Below are 18807 nucleotides of genomic sequence, written 5' to 3' on the forward strand. Positions count from 1 at the left end.
ACGTCTTGAGACTAGGATTAAAGTCTAAAATGTACAGGTCATCAACCATTACGGACTCTTCTACATGTCCTTCAAAGAGGATGATACGATCTCCCGCTCCCACCACGCAACAGCTGTAAGGCCTCCCTGGACCTGGGCCATCACCCTTGGGCTCAACATTCTTCCAGGAGAAGGTCTCTGGATTGAATTTCCACAGATCATTGACGATCAGCTCCATCGGATCATTGTAGTTCTTTTTCTCTCTTCTCCTGCAACAAAATATGTACAGCTCTCCATTGTAGGCAAAGGCTGAGTGAGTTACTACTTTTGGACAAATCTTTTCTTTTTTATTTGCTTTATCTGGCATGCTCAGCCAACAGTTAGTCTCCGTGTCGAACACTCGGATTTTAGCTTTGCATTTATAAGCATGGTCAAATCCGCCCTCAAATACAAACATCTTTGTCCCTATGATGGTCGCAGTGTGATCCTTAAGGGCTAGTGGAGTTTCTCTGGTGTTAATTAAAGACCAGACCATTGTGGTGGTGTCCAACTTGCAAATGTCATTATGAGCAGGAATGCCATTTTGCAAGGAAGACAAACTATCGTATCCTCCACAGATATACATGACCTTCTCCAAGACACAGGCTGCGTGCAAAACCCTCCCTTGAACAGTCCCAGAATGCTTGGCCTTGAACCATGTGTGCCATGTGTGGGTGTCCACATCAAATGCATAAAGTACATTGGAGACAGGAAGGCCTCCCCATAAGTAGACGGTATCTTCTATCAGCACAGCTGTGTGGCCATAGCGAATGGGGGAAACTTCAAATGGACGTTCTTCACTCCCTGTTTTCCCTGTGTGCAACGTCGTCCAACGTAAAGACACAATGTTGAAGATGTGCACAGCAATTTCACCATAAGGATAAGGATAAGGATATCCACTTTGCTTGAGATCTTCAAAGGCGTAAACGTTGTGTACCACCAACACACGAGTCACACGAGGAGGTGCCGTACGATATGTTGGGCCACGGCGACCTTTGGTAAACTGTGGTAGTGGTACTCCAAGAGGACACAGGTGCACCGCCCAGTGGAACATTCTGTACACCAGCAACTCTGTAGATTCAAAGTAACATTGTATTTACCAGCAGCTGCATAGCTTACAGGAGATCGGTCCAGCCCTGCTCTGTAAGAATCAATGCACAGTACCACTTATATATATATATACAGCAGCACAAACATCACACAAATCCTGGCCAATCCCTGAATGTGTTGGGTTGGCCAATCAGGGAAGCCAGTACCTGATTAGATCAACACGCACCGGCTTCCCGATGGCACACTGTTCAGCATAGCAACCCCAAGGTATCTTATAGATGAAGGTACGATCAGGCCATGGACCAGTTCATGGGAGGCAAACTGCAAACTGGATCCGGAAGGTTGGTGAAATGAGAGGTGGCTGGACCAGCCTGTGAACCCAACACTATTTCTGAACAATTACGTCCTTTGTCAGTTAATAGGTTCAGGAATATAATAGATATATATCACAGGTTATTTTCTAGTGACGATCGATGTGCACACTACGTAAAATTCATTGAGGCATCTTAACAAATGTACGTTTACTTTTTACAATGTAAGTCTGAGGCTTAGATCATCAGGGTGAAACCGTGGCCCGATTTTTAGTCATGTCACACGTCATCATACTGTTAGACATATCATAGATGACTGACGGACGTCACAGACTGGCCAAATGAAGTCCAAGATCCCCATGAGAGCTACTGTAACAGTATGTTCATGTTTACAGTGTGATAAAGTGGTATAATAGTGATCCAGTGTGATCCAGTGACAAGACAATTCATTTAATAAATAATTAAGTTAAAGTTCATAACTATACATTTAGAAGCAAATAAGTCTTATAAAAACTTAAACAGTTTTGTGGCATTAAATGAATGTAAACAAGTCCTGTGAAAGAGATTAAAAAGTTAAAAGGTGAACAGAGACAAAAGAGATCACTGAATCTGTAATAGTTTCTACTAGTTCACACTTATGGTGTTGGTAATCGATTGGTCACGTCTGCAGAGGGAGCAGGGTATCTCTTAGCCCCTTTCGGGTGCAACCACTGAAACCACTAAAATACAGTAAACCCCTCTTGATTATTTCATTCTACTATGGGCAATTTGTTAGTCAATGGTACAAAGTAGTGTCTTGCTGCAGTACAATGGTCTACCACGCATTTTACGGCTCTATTCTTCTCGACATTTACAGCGAATAATAAACATTGTGGAACGTGTATTACGCCGACCCTATGAAGCTTTCAAGTCAGTCAGATAAAATATCACAGCGTACGGTACGGGGGCCAGCCCAATAGACTGCGTGATGATGATGCAACACGCTATTTATGCACTGGTGAGGTTTTTCCCTCTCCTATCCAAAACCCGCCCGACCCATTGTCACGCACATAAAAACAACAATCTGCATTTCAGCAATGTGAACAAAATGGCTTGGTATGGATGATCAATCTAAACGTTCTGCTTTAACCCATTCGATCCGGGAACGCATCTGTGTCATTTTAGATTTCTTTGCCTATTCAAAAATAGCAGATATACAAGCTCATAAAGCGGCACCGAGTGCGGTGCTATGAGCTTGTAGATCTGCTATTTTTTTTTAAATCTTGAAACTTCTTTGAATATAAATGTTTTTAAAACGAACATGTTTTAACTGAAATCTTTGCTTCTGGGGGATTCTACAAAGGTCTTCAAAATCCTGACAGTTTTCTGAAAAAAAACATATGTTGCTATATATCAGTGGTGCTTAAAACCTTTTTCATGTCATGGATCCGGTGGAAAACCACTGAAAACACTGCCAAAACTCGTCACACTCGTGTCCTTGGCAGTGTGGGCCAACTGACGAGTGTACTCGTCCATGGCAGTCAATGAGTTAAGTAGTAAATCCACCGTCTCTCACCTGCGCTGTCGGGTGTGGTGGCAGGCGGGTCTCGTGCCCACAGGGACCAGGTGCGGTCGCGCGACACGACCAGCAGGAGGCGTGCGTCGGGGGAGAAGGCCATCTGGGTGACGGTAAGGGTGTGGCAGGGCAGCGCCTGCAGCTGACGCCAAGACGAGGTGCTCCACAGCAGCACCGACGCATGCTCTGCTTTGGATGCCTGTACGGGATGGAGAGATCGCATGAAAATGTCACTGAAAACTCAAACTACATATGTCTCAATCAAACCTATAAGACTATTACTAGGCAGTAGTGATGAGCGGCCCGACCCGTAACCCGCGGGTCCCGCGGGTCAACCCGCAGCACGGGTGGTCGAGTCAGGATTTCAGAGGCAATTATGCGGACGGCGGGTGAGTGGATCTGCCGCTCTCACAAGCAAAAAAAAATAAAAAATCACATGCTCTTGTTTTGTCTTTATTCCTAATAAGAATAAGAATAATAACAATAAAACAGTTTGAATACACTTGGGGTGTATACTTGAAGATTATTTTCTAACCTTCATGATTTTACAGAATTATAGGTACGACCCACGCGCGGGTTGAGCCATTGATTTATATATGGGTTCGCGGGGCGGGTTGCGTTCCGTGGTGGGGCGGGGCGGGTCATTAAAAAACCCGACCCGCACATCACTACTAGGCAGTGTTGATTTTGACAGCTAATTTTGATTTAGTTTAGTCATAGTCTTTTGAATAAAATGGCATTTAGTTTCAGTCATATTTCAGTCATCTGAAATGTTTTCGTTTTTGACTAAATATCATAAGATTATACTCGACTAAATCTACAGTTGATTTAGTCGACTAAAATGTATTTTGGCGGTGCCTTGATGGCGTCGTAATGGCTGATTTTACACCTGGTTGCAGGCTGAAAATAGCCGATCTACAAGCCGACAAGTGGGCGATCTATGGGCGATGCTATGTTCAGAGCTCAACACCCGAGCGCAGCCAAACATAAAATGTCTTTTAGTTCTATTAGATCTCTTCTCAATTGTGGCTCAAGGTACTTTGTAGAAGACAGAGAGTATTGCATTGTATGTGTTGTACTGTAAGTCTTACTGATGCATTGAGTAAAATGATTTGTGTTATCCTTTTAACATCACTTTTGACTGTACTACTGTTAACAAACTTGTATTCAATCAATAAAAAAACAACGGAAAAAAAACATTAGTGCTAAAAATTGCAATGAGGCTGTTTATACCTGACAGTCACGCTGTCTAGGGACTATGCACACCTCTAGGGTATCCTGTTAAAAGTTTCTCTCCAGACACGTTTTGACACGTTCAAATGTGTGAGAAATATTCTGCAATGATTAATATTTGTGTTTAACATGGTTCTTCCCACAAAAAAAAAATAAAGTCAAAGAAAACCATGTTAAGCTGAACAGAAGTGAAGGGCTGAAGGCACTACACTTTCTCCCTCACAGAGAAAAAATCAGAATCTATGAATATTCAAATATTCAAATAAAGCAGGCCCTGGCTGGCGCCTCGCCCCCCCCGCCACAGCTGTTCAAAGCAAAGTGCTTTCAAGTCAGGGTACGGTACGGTCAGACAGACACGCGCCATGATGGCACGGGAGACACGGTGAGGCCTGGCCAACACATGCTGCTGGAGGCATTAAAATGGGTCAAAGTTCAACAGAGTTGAACTCCGTACGACGTGGCACGTGACGTAGTCTCGCGTAGCCAAAACAATTATTACACAATCTCCGAAAGCTATATAGAGTCTGGAACTACCAAAAGTACTCAAATGTTCTACTTAAGTAAAAGTATCAATACTGCACTCTGTTACAAGTAAAAGTCCCGAATTCAAAATTTACTCGAGTAAAAGTACAAAAGTAATGGTATCAAAATGTACTTAAAGTACCAAAAGTAAAAGTACTAAAATGTTTAAAAATAGCACATCTACAAGCTCGTAGATCTGAGCTTGTAGATCTGCTATTTTCAAATAGCCTATGTTTAAAATAGGGCTAAAGTTGTTAATGTATGTATGTTTTGTAATGTAATCATTTTATCTGTAAAGTAACTAGTAGCTTGATTCGATTTGGCGTATCGTATCATCATGCACACACAGGCGTCTGTCTATCTGATAAAGTAGTTGATGGTCAAGGCATCAAGTGTATCAGTATATGTGCTTAACACAGCTGACAGCGATTCAACACATGCATTTACCGGGTCAAGCAGATAAATGTCAGTCCTATAATCATATAATCATCACCACCACCACTTCTCTCACATAGAATGGAAGTGAACGGATTCAGTCGCTACATGTGTGACCCCTACCCTTACACAACTGGATCATTTGCATGCAATGGTGTAAAGTCACTAAATAGATTTACTCAAGTACTTAAAGTACAATTTGAGGCATTTTTTCTTAACTGGAGTATTTAACATTTTGAACAGAGGCCTTTTACTTGTAACAGAGTTTTAAATATTGTGGTAGAACTAGTTTTACTTAAGTAAAATATCGTCAAGTATATATATCGAGTGCTTCTTCCACCCGTTTGCATATTGGACCATGATAGGTTCACAAGATTGGTGACATCACAGCCAGCTTCGATTTTGAGGAAGTACAACCAAGGAGCTCAACCTCAGCCCTTAGCACTTGACCTACATGTGACGACCATGCAGACATAGCACGGTCCTTTTGTTCTCATGTTTTTGTTACTTAAGCTTGTTTTTCTTGACCACAATGTTAATCATGAAATGAAGATAGCATTTTATTTAAACAGTTCATTGTTTACCTCGTATCCATTAGTTTAAATGTACAGTTTTCTTTTTAAATAGTATATTGCTTAAACTAATGCTAGGTTATTGCTTTACCAGTGTTTTAACCTGTTTTGTGTGCTTGACTATGACCTTGAGCAGAGTCGTGTTAGCAGCAGGACTCTGGAATGAGAAACTTCCAACTAAGTTTGTTATGGAGAAGAGGCAGAGAGAGAGAGAGAGAGAGAGAGAGAGAGAGAGAGAGAGAGAGAGAGAGAGAGAGAGAGAGAGAGAGAGAGGGGGAGAGAGAGAGAGATAGAGAGAGAGAGAGAGGGGGGGAGAGAGAGAGAAAGAGAGAGAGAGAGAGAGAGAGAGAGAGAGAGGGGGGGAGAGAGAGAGTAACATCTGTAGGAAGACAGGAAGTTGGACAGACCTGGCAAGGATGATGGAAGATTGGAGTGTGGAGGATGGAGAGAGACAGAGAGGGATGATGGAGAGGACGAGAGGCTTGGCCAGGAAGTGGTGTGAAGGGAAAATTAAGGAGCCAGCGTTGTTTACTACTTAATCACTGACTGCTCATATTGGGATAGATAGTTTTATGTACAGTCTGAATACAGTGTTTTCACTCACAATGGGTCGGGTACAAAGGTACAAAGACAAGCAAGTGAGACAGACAGTTTTATGCTTGTTTCGTTTTCTGTATTCGTCTCCTCAGAATCAACTGTGCATCAGTGATGGCTACAATGGGGAACTTGGAAAGTGAAAACCACAAGCCATTTTATTAAAACCTTTTTCCAGAACTGAGAAAAATAAAAGGAGGAACTGAAATCTAAACCATACAGTACATGAAACTGGATGTAAGAAACGCTGTAATCGGTACATTTAAAAGTTCCGTTGTGAGCTTGTAGATCGGCTATTTTCAGCATGCAAGCAAGTGTAAAATCAGCCATTACGACGCCATCAAAGCACCGCCAAAATACATTTTAGTCGACTAAATCAACTGTAGATTTAGTCGACTATAATCTTAGGATATTTAGTCGACTAAAACTAGACAAAAACTAAAACATTTCAGATGACTAAATTATGACTAAAACTAAATGTAAATTTATTCAAAAGACTATGACTAAAATGAAATCAAAATTTGCTGACACAATCAACACTGGTGTGTGTGTGTGTGTGTGTGTGTGTGTGTGTGTGTGTGTGGTTTTGCGTGTGTGTGCTGACCTTGCATGCAGATGCCACAACTGTTCTGGCGCTGTCTGATGCCAGGCAGAACGTCTCAAACCCATGGCCGTACCTGTAGGAGAGAGAGAGAGAGAGAGACAGGAGGAGGAGAGAGAGGAGAGAAGGAGGAGGAGAGAATGGAGTTAGACGGAGAAGGAGGAGGAGGAGGAGAGGATGGAGTTAGAGGGAAGGAAACGCAGACAGAGAGAGAGTCATAAATAATAAGCAACAAAGACTGAAGGATGAAAGCCTGGCCGTGCCACTGAGTAACACTGACTGAGGGAAATGGAAGAGTGAAAGGGAGTTAATAGAGTGTGTGTGTGTGTGTGTGTGTGTGTGTGTGTGTGTGTGTGTGTGTGTGTGTTTATGAGAGCGAGAGAGAGAGAGAGAGGGAGAGAGAGAGAGAGAGAGAGAGAGAGAGAGAGAGAGAGAGAGAGAGAGAGAGAGAGAGAGAGAGAACAAGAAAGATAACAAAACACGTGGCTTACTTACTGTGTGTGTGTGTGTGTGTGTGTGTGTGTGTGTGTGTGTGTGTGTGTGTGTGTGTGTGTGTGTGTGTGGGTGGGTGTGTGTGTTACTGTACCCGTGAGGCCCAAATGTCCCACAAGTATAGTAGAATTTGAGAAATAAATAAAACAATAATTGTTGTGAGGACAATTTTCCTGGTCCTCCCACGAGCAAACCGCATCCCTCCACCCTCCCCTAACCTAACCCCCCCCCTCTACGCCTCCACTGACAGGAGACTGTGCGCCGCAAACGTTCCCGATAATCATTTAACACACTAATTGCTTTAGAGCTCGCCGACAACCGCTCCGCGGATTACTTTTTATGTCAACAGTGAGGCAACAACGTTCGACAACATAACTCCCCACACGTCCACCAGTCGATGTAGAACCCCCCTCCCTCCCTCCCAATCACCCCCCCCCCCCCCCTTCCTCCTGTAAAGAACTTTCAGCGGTGCGGCGGCCGGCGACATCGAACGCAAAGCGTTGTTATTTATGCCACGGAAAATAATTGGACCAATTACTCATTTTAATGTTAATGCGTTATGTGTCGGTTTATTATATTCCGCCGGGGCTGGCTGGCTGGCTGGCTGCTGGTGGTGCCAAGCGGAAAGAGAGAGAGAGTGGGAAAAGAGAGCTGGAAGAGAGAGCGGGAAAAGAGAGCGGGAAAAGAAAGTGCTGCTGTCCGACGAGACGACGCACAACAATGGACTGCTCTTAAACCGTACGTCATATTTTATGCCGGACCGACGGCTTTAATGGATTTAACATGGGGCACAAATGGAGGCAATATATTCCCTGGAGAGGGAGGCTCGTGGGGATGCGGGGGAACCTGATTGGCCCGTGCCGTGGTGGTGTTAAGTGTGTGTGTGTGGGGGAGGGAGGAGTGGGGGAGGGCGCCGTGGTGAGGTTTAAGACATTAATCATTTCCCAAGGTGTGTGTTCATCCGTATATGGGCCATGCCCAATTGTGTGTGTGGTGGTGATTTGGTTTTATTACACGCAGTAAAGAATCCTTAAGTGTTAATTTAAACTCTGAAGAGAGTACAACATGGAACCACCATCAGGTCCATTTGGTTCCATTTGTACTACACTCTTTGAGTTGAATAAATCATTATGGGAATATGTTGCATAATTATCTGTCGGGTGGAAACATCATAAATCCAAAACTGTTACTTTTCAAGATAAAAAAATCCAAAATATCAAAAGTAGCAGATCGACTTGTAGATCTGCTACTTTTGATACGTTTGTGTCACAAAAAGTAAAACTATGGAGATCCATGTGGTTCCATCTGTACTACACTCCTTGGAGTTTAGTTAATCATTATGGGAGTGAATTAGCACTATAAGCTCGTTAAGCGCGTGTGTATACGTTATGCTAGCAGTGTGGAGGCGGTACTCACAGCTTCTGGATCTCGGGCCACAGTGTGTTCTGGAGGAGGTGGTCCTCTGGTGGGGGTTCTGTTCGCGCACACACCCACACCCACACCCACACACACACACACACACACACACACACACACACACAATTTCACAAATCATTTTAGTGGAGTAAAAGTACAATATTTGACTCTGAGATGTTAGTGGAGTAGAAGTAAAAGTACTGAAAATTGAAAATACTCCAGTAAAGTAAAAAATACCTCTAATGTAATGTAATAATGTGTACTTAGTTACTTTACACCACTGCCCACAAAGATAGGAAGACAAAACACGTAGTCCTGAAAAAATACATAATACACGAAGAATATGATGAATTAGATTTTAGAACCCTTACATAATCGCTGAACCTGAAAACAGACGTTTTTTAAATTCAAATACAGCCAGTTTGCCATTGTACTAAAAATAAGGATTTACATCAAAGTGGCGTTACAATTCATCTGCTCTTTTAAATCCCTGTACTGTTTACCAAAACAGGCTCTGAGTGTGTAAACCCAAGAGTGTGTGTGACTGTGTGACTGTGTGTGTGTGTGTGTGTGTGTGTGTGTGTGTGTGTGTGACTGTGTGTGTGACTGTGCGTGTGTGCGTGCGTGCGTTTGTGTGTGTGTGTGTGTGTGCGCGCGCGCGTACGTCGTGCGTCCGCACGACGTACGCGCGTACCTTCCAGTGCCTTCCAGGCAGCCTGTGCCTTCCAGGCAGCCTGCAACGTTGTTTTGGTCTGACGGTATGTTCTGGTATGTCAAACATATTAAGATAGCAGGTTAACCTCCTTTGCCTTAGGGTTTTGTTGTTATAAACATTGTGCATAAATGTCACCACACCTCTGGTTGCCCAGGAAACAGAGCTAGTCGAGACACAACTGACGGCTGACGTGATGACGAAGGGCGTCACCCCACGTTATGTGTATAAACCTCTGTATCTCTGTTTAACTCATTAAGACTGGGAACACATCTGTGTCATTTTTAGCTAAATTATTTGAGTCATTATTTGAGCAAAAAAAGTATTATTTTACACTTTGGCTATTAAAAAATAGCAGATCTACTAGCTCGTAGCGCGGCACTCGGTGTCGCGCTACTAGCTTGTAGATCTGCTATTTCTTTGAAATTGTGAAAATGTGTGCAAATTTATAATATATATACAGTATATTATTTTAAAGCAAAACATTTTTTACTCAAATCTTTGCTTCTGGGCGTCCCTAGAACAAAATATTTTGAGATGGGGGTCCGCAGCCAAATACATATAATTTTGGGTGGTCCTTCACTATTATGAATACGTTTGAGAACCACTGATTTAGCAACATACGTTTTTTAGAAAACTGTTGGGATTTAGAAGACATTTGTAGAATCGGCCTCAGGTCTTAATAGGTTAAGCTTCAGAAGAATATATCTGGAACCATGCTTTTCCGTCGCTTGTAAGATCTCTTCTGTGGAATAAACCCAAAAACGACAGTATTAATAAAAAGAAGTTTCCTCCGTTTATTGATGTCATTAATTCATATACTGTGGGCTAGATATGGACCGGTATTCACTAGGGGCAACATAAATCTAAGAGTGACTGAGAACTTGAATCCATGCAATCCTCTGTGAACCAGAGAGGGCAACATGATGGATCTCCTGGAGACAGTGTTCTATCACATTGGTTCTCAAAGTGGGGTCCGGGGACCCCCAGGGGTACTTGAGGGAGTTCCAGGGGGTCCCCAGCTAAATGGTGGATAGTTAACCAAATGGACCCTTATGGGTCTGTAACTCTGAGAGTGTACAAATGGAACCAAATGGACCCGTTCCATTTGTACACTCTCAGAGTTAAATTGACATAGATTTTACAATATAAATTGGGGTCCAAGTGATACAAATGCCATTAAATGGGGGTCCGTAGCCTAAATGCATGACAAACTGGGGGTCCTTGAAATTAAAATGGTTGAGAAACACTGCTAGAGAGCCGTAAAAATCTTCTCTTATGGGGGTCCCTGGCCTATCTTTTCAAATAGGGGTCCGCGGGCTAATAAATGTCAATTTGGGGGTCCTTGACATGAAAAAGTTTGAGAACTTGTGTGTTCTATCACATTCAAGCAGGAGGAGCTCTAGATCTCCTCAGGGTTCAGCCAGCTCTCCTCCCATCAGTGTTAGGCCTGATTCATACCTCGTTGAGCATCATGTCATGCACATAAAATAGACCTAGAGCTACACGTTGTGAGCTTGTAGATCTGCTAAGTACAAATATCAGGCCCCGACTTTGGCCAAGAGATTTGGTGTAGAGAAAGAAAAGCGGTTCAAGTACAGAGACAACTCGTGTCCAGTTACTAACTACCTAGGACCTCAATGGAAACAAGACCGCAAGGACTTTTTTGGTGTGTTTGACTGTACTCGTGCTGTTCTACATTTCTGTCTAATAAAATATTCAATCAATCAATCAAAAGCAGTATTTCTCAAGCTTTTTCAAGTGAAGGACCCCTAATCTGAAAATGTTTTGTGTCAGGGACCCTCAGGAGAGAATATTTGTTTAAAAAAAGGAACATTATTCAAACATTTTTAGATAAAAAAATTAAATTAAATCAAACTGCGCTGTGAGCTATTATATCTGCTACTTTTGAATAGCCAACATAAATGGATAAAGTGGTTAAAATGATTGTGATGCTATATTAACAAATGCTGGGGACGCCCTGGAAAACACCCACCCCCCCACAAGGACCACCGCGGGTCCCCACTGGGACCCCACTTTGAAAAGAGCAATAGGGCATTTTTTTAAAACGGCCGCTTCATCTCCTATTGTTAATAAATGGCGTCTTGCTTTGAGGAGTATCACATGTAGCCCTGCTGCGCCAATCCTGCCCTTGAGCCCCATGCCTTCATAATTGCCCTCTGTGCATCAGCGTCGTCTGACTGCTATAGGTCATCGTCTTCCTAATTCCTCATTATTCTTCCCCGTTCTACGCCGATATCGGTTGGGGGTTGGGGGGTGGGGGTTGGGTAATGGGCCGTTAACAGCGCTGTGGATCGCTCGGCTGCTCCCCCGTGTGGCCCGGGGGTCATCCATACTTAAACTTTGCAATCAACATAAACCGGCTTTCTAATTAGCATTGCAGATTAAGGGGTGCCTTCAATCAACGCTGATGACGCCCCCCCCCCCCCCCAAACAACGCGCCGGCCCAGGGCTCTCCGGAGCCCCCCTAACCCCCCCCACCGCTCTTAATTTCACTTGAATCCGCTTACAATTTGCCGTCGCGCAACAATCAGCCGGTCTTTTCCATTCGCCACATTCTCTTAAATCTGACCACAGCAGAATCCTGACGTTGAAGGCTCTTGAGAGGGTGGGAAATGTGATTTACTAGAAGTTCTAGCGTGACGCGTCGTTCACTTTGCAGTGCCACCTTACAGGCACCTCACAGTGTGAGAGAGAGTTTTGTGCTCTCCTAAATCCACGGCAGGCTTTGAAAGTACCCACTTCAGAAAGAGGTGACGTGCATCACCTCTCCAATGACCAAAACCCACTATGGAAGCCGTCGAACTGGTGCGATCTGACGGCATCCTAGAATTTATAGGTAGGATGTGATGTCATGTGATGTCATGCTGTTGTGAGATTACGTCACACTGGCGTTGTCATCGTGATGTCAGATTACGTCACACCGTCACACTGGCGTCGCATACGGACAACCGACATGGCGCAGGATTCAAATTGTATATATAGATATTTGGTTGCGCATCGTGTAACATATTGGTTTCTCAAAGTACCCCCCAAGGACCGGTCCTTGGGGGGGGGGGGTTCCAGGGGGTCCCAAGCAATATGTGTTACCGTAGCTATTTAAAAATAGCAGATATACAAGCTCACAGCGCATCACTTCGTGTTGCAAGTTGGAAACTTGTACATGTGCTATTTTAAAAAATATATTTTTTGTAAGTGTTTTATGATTTAGAATTTTAGAACACAAAAATACTCTCTTCTGGGGGTCCCTAGCACAAAACATTTTTATATGGTGGTCCGTGGCCAAAGATATATAATTTTTTTTTTTGTCCTTGGCACGGTAAAGTGCCAAGAACTACTGGTTTAGCGAACCAAATATAGCCGATCTATAAAGCCAATATAATAGATCAACTGATTTCTAAATCAGGCGTTAATTATACTTTCCCGTAGGACCCGTGTCGCTCGCCAGAAAACTACATTTTCCACTTGAGAAGCCGGGCTAAACGTGGATTTGTCTTTAGGAGGATTTCAGCTGGGTTTCTCTTCTTCCCCACGGACACACAGCTATCCTTCTCCTCTAATAGGAGACTGCTGCCTGCCTGATACCCTTACCCCTGTGTAACCCCGTTTCTCTACTTCTCTCTCCATCTTCTGTCTGATACTCTGCCCCAGTGGTGGAAAAACGACTCGCATCAGTACTGAAATGTAGAAATACTCTGTTACAAGTAGTAGTCCGGAATTCAAAATGTACTTGAGTAAAAGTACAAAAGTATTGTCATCAAAATATACTTAAAGTACCAAAAGTAAAATGAATCATTATACAGAATGTCTCATTTCACAAGTTTTCAAACTTGCGACACATTGTGTACTGTAGATCGGATATTTTTCAAATGGTCCAAATGTATATAGGGATGAAGTGGTTACTGTTTTGTAATAATAATAATCAAAAGTAACTAAAGTTTTCAAATAATTATAGTGGAGTAAAAAGTACAATATTTGCCTCTGAGATACTCCAGTAAAGTAAAAAAATACCTCAACACTGTACTTAAGTACAGTACTTGAGTACATGTACTTAAGTTACTTTACACCACTGCTCTTCCCCCTGCCTAACCCCGTTTCCTCTCCATCTCACCGGGGGAGTGAGTAGCAGATCTACAAGCTCACAACGCGTCGCGATGCGACGCGTTGTGAGCTTGTAGATCGGCTATTTTCAAATAGCCTGTGTATAAAATAGGGCTAAAGTGGTTAATGTGTCTTTCATTATATCATAATTTATATCTGAAAAGTAACTAGTAACTAAAGTTTTCAAGTAAATGTAGTGGAGTAAAAGTACAATATTTGCCTCTGAGATGTAGTGGAGTAGAAGTAAAAGTATTGGATGTTGGAAATACTCAAGTAAATAAAATACCAGAAAATTGTACTTAAGTACAGTACTTAAGTAAATATACTTAGTTACTTTCCACCACTGGGTCGGGGCAGAAACCTCTTATCTCCATATTCTAACTTTTTTTCATAAATGAACGTCCTACTTGATCATACTACAGCATAGGCCTGTCCCCGACTAAGGACTTCTATAGTCAAATCTGATTGGCCAATAGTTACCTATAGACTAATCGACTAATGCAAAAAAAAAAAAAAAACATGATTCGACTGAGATTGTCAGTCTAATCAGTCTGATTCGACTGCCAATCTCAGTTGAATCATGCCGAAAAATATGTTATGCAATAGAGGATCATTCCATTTGGGCTGTAGGGGTGCTTAATGTCTGATTTAACATATACTTGCTTGGTTTCTCCCAATAAATCGTGATGTGTATCCTATTTTTGGCAAACTATTAGTTGATTAATATAACAAACTAAGCCAATCTTTCAGCCGAAAAAAGAAAATGAAACAAAAAATATCCTACTATAATTCTAGTAAGGGTGAGTCTGTCTGTAGTGGTGAGTGAGTAGGTGAAGCTACCCGGTTCTCCTCACTGGCTGGAGCAATTGCTCGGATTTTGCACACAGCCATTGACCGTTACCATCTGAACTTAACTGTGAAGCCCGTTTTTCAATTTCACCAAATCTCAGCTTCTTATTAGCGTTTTTGTGTCAGCTTTTCCGCCCAGCTATGGGACGAACTGCCTCCCGGGTTGCCAGATCATGTGCGCATATCCCCCCACGGATGCGTCGACCGGGTATGGTCTAGTATATATAATTCGACTAAGAGATTGGCAGTCGACTCGGGCATCTCTCGACTGATTAGTCGACCATTCGAATAAGCGAGGTCAGGCCTACTACAGCGTCACACAAAAGTAGCAGATCCACAAGGTCGAAATGCGACGCGAGGGGACACATTTTTGAGCTTGTAGATCTGCTACTTTTGAATTTGAACGCTGAAACGTAACAGTTTTGGACATTATGAGGTTTCCACCTGACAGAGACTATAGACACTCAAGTGCACACAGTCTGAGACGGCACAGGGAGCTGGAAACATGAGTGAAAGGTGGGAGGAGGTAATGACAACTAAAGTAAGCTTGGCTTAGGTATAAGCCTGGGACATGAACTGCGTTACTTACCGCGATACCGGGATTATGAGATGCATAACCACGAGCTCGTTACGTTATTATCTATTTATATATTTTGGCTTTGAGCCAGACGACATACACGGGGCAGCCGGCAAATTTTGGATGAGGCAATGGGGTGCCGTAAACTGCCGTGATAGATTGGCTTTAGATTGGCTTTTTTTCACTGCGATATAATAAGCATCCCATGTCGCTACAGCCCTAGGCTCAGGTTGTCCTTTGCATTGCCTGGTTCAAATTACTTATTTCATTCATTTTTGATTTCTTTCTTCATTTTTAACCCCTTGTTCACCCAAATGTAGTCGTCATGCCAATTGATTCCTCCCCCACACAACATGTTTCTGTGTTGTCAACTTGTCACTGCTGTCGTATCCTACCGACTCACCTGCCAGTGAGGAGCCCCCACCGGGAGGACGTAGTAGAGCCTTCGTCCTACTCCTCCCACCCAACACTCCCCACTGACAGGTGCCGCCCCAACGTGTAGGATTACATGCAGTGACTATTACCTCCCCGCCAGGCTTCACTCCCCGGAACAGAGGCAAATTGTGTTCATATAGATCAGTGGTTTTCAACCCTTTTCATGCCAAGGACCCCTAAATTGATATACATTTGGCCGCCTGCGGACCCCCATTTGAAAAGATATGCCAGGGACTCAACCATTTTGATTTCTTGTTGGTCCCAATCTACACTGTATCATCGTCATTAGTGTTCATTTAACTCTGAGGCTGTACAAATGGAACCAAATGGACCCCGTTGGGGTCCATTTGGTTCCATTTGTACACTCTCAGAGTTACAGACACATGAGGGTCAATTTGGTCCTAACTATTCATTTGGCTGGGGACCCCCTGGAACCCCCTCAAGGACCACTGGTTGAGAACCACTGATATAGATGCTTGATAAAGCCGGATGCACCACAGTGTGGATTCGAACCCACAACCTCCGTGGTGGTGGGCAGATACTTCATCACTGCGCCACCCGAGCACAGCTTTGATTTATTTTTCAACCACATTAACCCTTTTGAGTCCCTATTCTGGTCATAAGAGGCAAACATTTTGGTGAAAATCGCTGATCTACAAGCTCACAACATGTCATGTAGATGGCCAAAATACAGACCTCAGGGAAACACTGGTCAAAGAAGTGTAGAGGATTTTAAGTGGTTAATGGGAGGACTGTGCTACTTGACATTTATAAAGGGAAGTGAGTCGTTTTGGGGTGTGTGTGTGTGTGTGTGTGTGTGTGTGTGTGTGTGTGTGTGTGTGTGTGTGTGTGTGTGTGTGTGTGTGTGTGTGTGTGTGTGTGTGTGTGTGTGTGTGTGTGTGTGTGTGTGTGTGTGTGTTATTAATGTTACAGTACCAGTAAGGTTCAGAGGGTGGAAGTAGGACTCTTGGTATTGGTCAGAAACGCTGCTGAATTGCTCCTCATCAGCCTTGGCCTTCGGAGCGAGGTCACCTGTAACATAATGCCATTGTTAGAGAAACTGTATTGTACAATATTATTATTACATTACCTGAGAGGTGATGGAGAAGGTGTCAAACAAGGATTGAAGGAGTAGTTCACCCAAAAAAGAAAATTATTTTCTATCAATTATACACCCCATGAAGCATTTAATTCAGTTTGTGTCGCATTCCTGAGCAAAAAAAAAAGATTACCGGTGGAAAGATGCTAATGTATCCGGTAGGAGACTCAAGGGTCTCTTTGAGTCTCCTACCGGAAATACACCAACATTCTTCAAAAGTTTGACTCAGCAATGCATAAAAAAAAAACAATTCCATGAATTCAAGGCTTCATGGAGTGTGTAACTGATAGAAAATAAGTCATTTTGTTGGGTAGGAAGTACTACTTCTATACTTGTCCAGATCTAATACTGTATGTAGAGCCAATGTAAAGTAATTACAGGGTGGTAATTAAACTACTTCTCTAGAGCGAGTGACGCCCATGGGCATGACACCAGAGGGAGCTCATCTGACCTCGTTTGACCCCAAAATTCGGCTCAAACCTGGGGGAGAAAATTGTCTACTATGCTGCCACCAAAATGTGGAATGACCCACCAATAACCCATTAAAAATATAATAGCAGATATACAAGCTCATTGCGCGACACCGAGTGCCGCGCCATAAGCTTGCAGATCTGCTATTTTTGAAAAATCTTTGAATATATATATATATTTAAAGCGAATATTTTTAACTCAAATCTTTGCTTCATGGGGGTCCCTGGAACTAAATATTTTGAGATGAGGGGGTCCGCGGCCAAATACCTATCATTTTGGGTGGTCCTTGACATGAAAAAGTTTGAGAACCACTGATATAGAAATATAAGTTTTTTGTAGGAACTGTAGGATTTAGAAGACATTTGTAGAATCCCCCAGAAGCAATGATTTGAGTTACAAATGTTCGCTTTAAAATATATATATTCAAAGCTTTGCACAAATTTTCATGATTCAAAAAAAAAATAGCAGATCTACAAGCTCATAGCGCGGCACTCGGTGCTGCGCTATGAGCTTGTAGATCTGCTATGTTTTGGAAAATCATGTACATTTTTGAATAGCCAAAGAAATCTTAAAACGAGCAGGTTGGTGCCTTGCATGGTTTCCTCCGCCATCGGTGTATGAATGTGTGTGTGTGTGTGTGTGTGTGTGTGTGTGTGTGTGTGTGTGTGTGTGTGTGTGTGTGTGAATGGGTGAATGTAATGTACAATCTATGTAAAGTGCTTTGGATAAAAGCTCTATATAAATGCACCATTTACCATTTATTCACCATTTAATGGGTTAAATACTATTGAGCGTAGTTTAACTCCTTGAACACCTTGGTATTAGCATACTCTCTTCCACAAATTGTTGTTCCTGTTAGGGATTTGTTTATGCGACTGCAAAAGGTGAAACGGAAGTGGAGGGAGGGCGAGACATCCTGCTTTATTTTCTACACATGGTCTTTCCCTTCTCCACGTGCAGACTGCTAGGTGGAAGCTGTTGAAAATGTGTGCGAGGCAACAAGTCTGTCTCAGGAGACGAGGTAATGGGGCAAAAAGCCCTGACCACAGGTATTCCCAACTGCACGCTTGAATAAACGCCTCCAGAACGGTAAAGGCTGTTCACCTTGAAACACAGCCTTGTTGGAGAGACCCAAGGCTGGCGTACTGGCTCCCTCTGGAAGGTCTGCAGTGTCCTGCACACGCGCACACGCACGCACACGCACACGCACACACACACACACACACACACACACACACACACACACACACACACACGTCAGTAAACACAGAGGAGAACATTTTAACTTGACTGGGTTAAATGGCCTCGGACACCTCAGTTCGATTTGTATAAGAGCAAAAAACAGCAAAAACAGCAGGAAGACATTTTCTTAACCAGCTCTATATACCAGCTCTACTTACGGTACAATAAGTTGTGAGCTAGTTTTTAGGTTAGAATTAAACTGACAAATCTTTCAAAAATGTTTTGACAAATCTTTAAAATGTTGGCCATCTTGACAAATCTTTCACAAAATATGGTTAATATGGTTAACATACTTGGTTTTTGGTTTTATTAAATTGTGAGTATCAGACGGTCTACATTTCCCCAAAAGGAATGTATTCAGTCTGACCAGTAGCAGAGATAAAACACATATCTCAAACCGGCCAATGAATGAACAGCGGGTGGAATATCAAAAGCAGAGAACAAAACTATGCATTTTTTAATATATAGGAGTTGTTAAAGGGAACCGTTAAGGAATCTGAC

General features: G+C 42.8%; 1 protein-coding gene across 1 annotated transcript in view; it reads right to left on the reverse strand.

Moving 5' to 3' along the window:
• The window catches only part of elp2 (elongator acetyltransferase complex subunit 2), a gene marked incomplete at its 5' end in the record, with an annotated part of 103505 nt that overhangs the window by 17951 nt on the left and 66747 nt on the right, over positions 1-18807 (reverse strand). Inside the window, 5 exons of the mRNA XM_084080930.1 lie at positions 2935-3133; positions 6895-6967; positions 8800-8857; positions 16431-16526; positions 18169-18238. Of these exons, the coding sequence (XP_083937056.1) occupies positions 2935-3133; positions 6895-6967; positions 8800-8857; positions 16431-16526; positions 18169-18238 (496 nt within the window). The remainder of the gene's footprint in view (positions 1-2934; positions 3134-6894; positions 6968-8799; positions 8858-16430; positions 16527-18168; positions 18239-18807) is intronic.

Source organism: Gymnoscopelus microlampas (genome assembly GCF_963454915.1).
Source record: "Gymnoscopelus microlampas genome assembly, chromosome: 15".
Classification (NCBI taxonomy): Eukaryota; Metazoa; Chordata; class Actinopteri; order Myctophiformes; family Myctophidae; genus Gymnoscopelus; species Gymnoscopelus microlampas.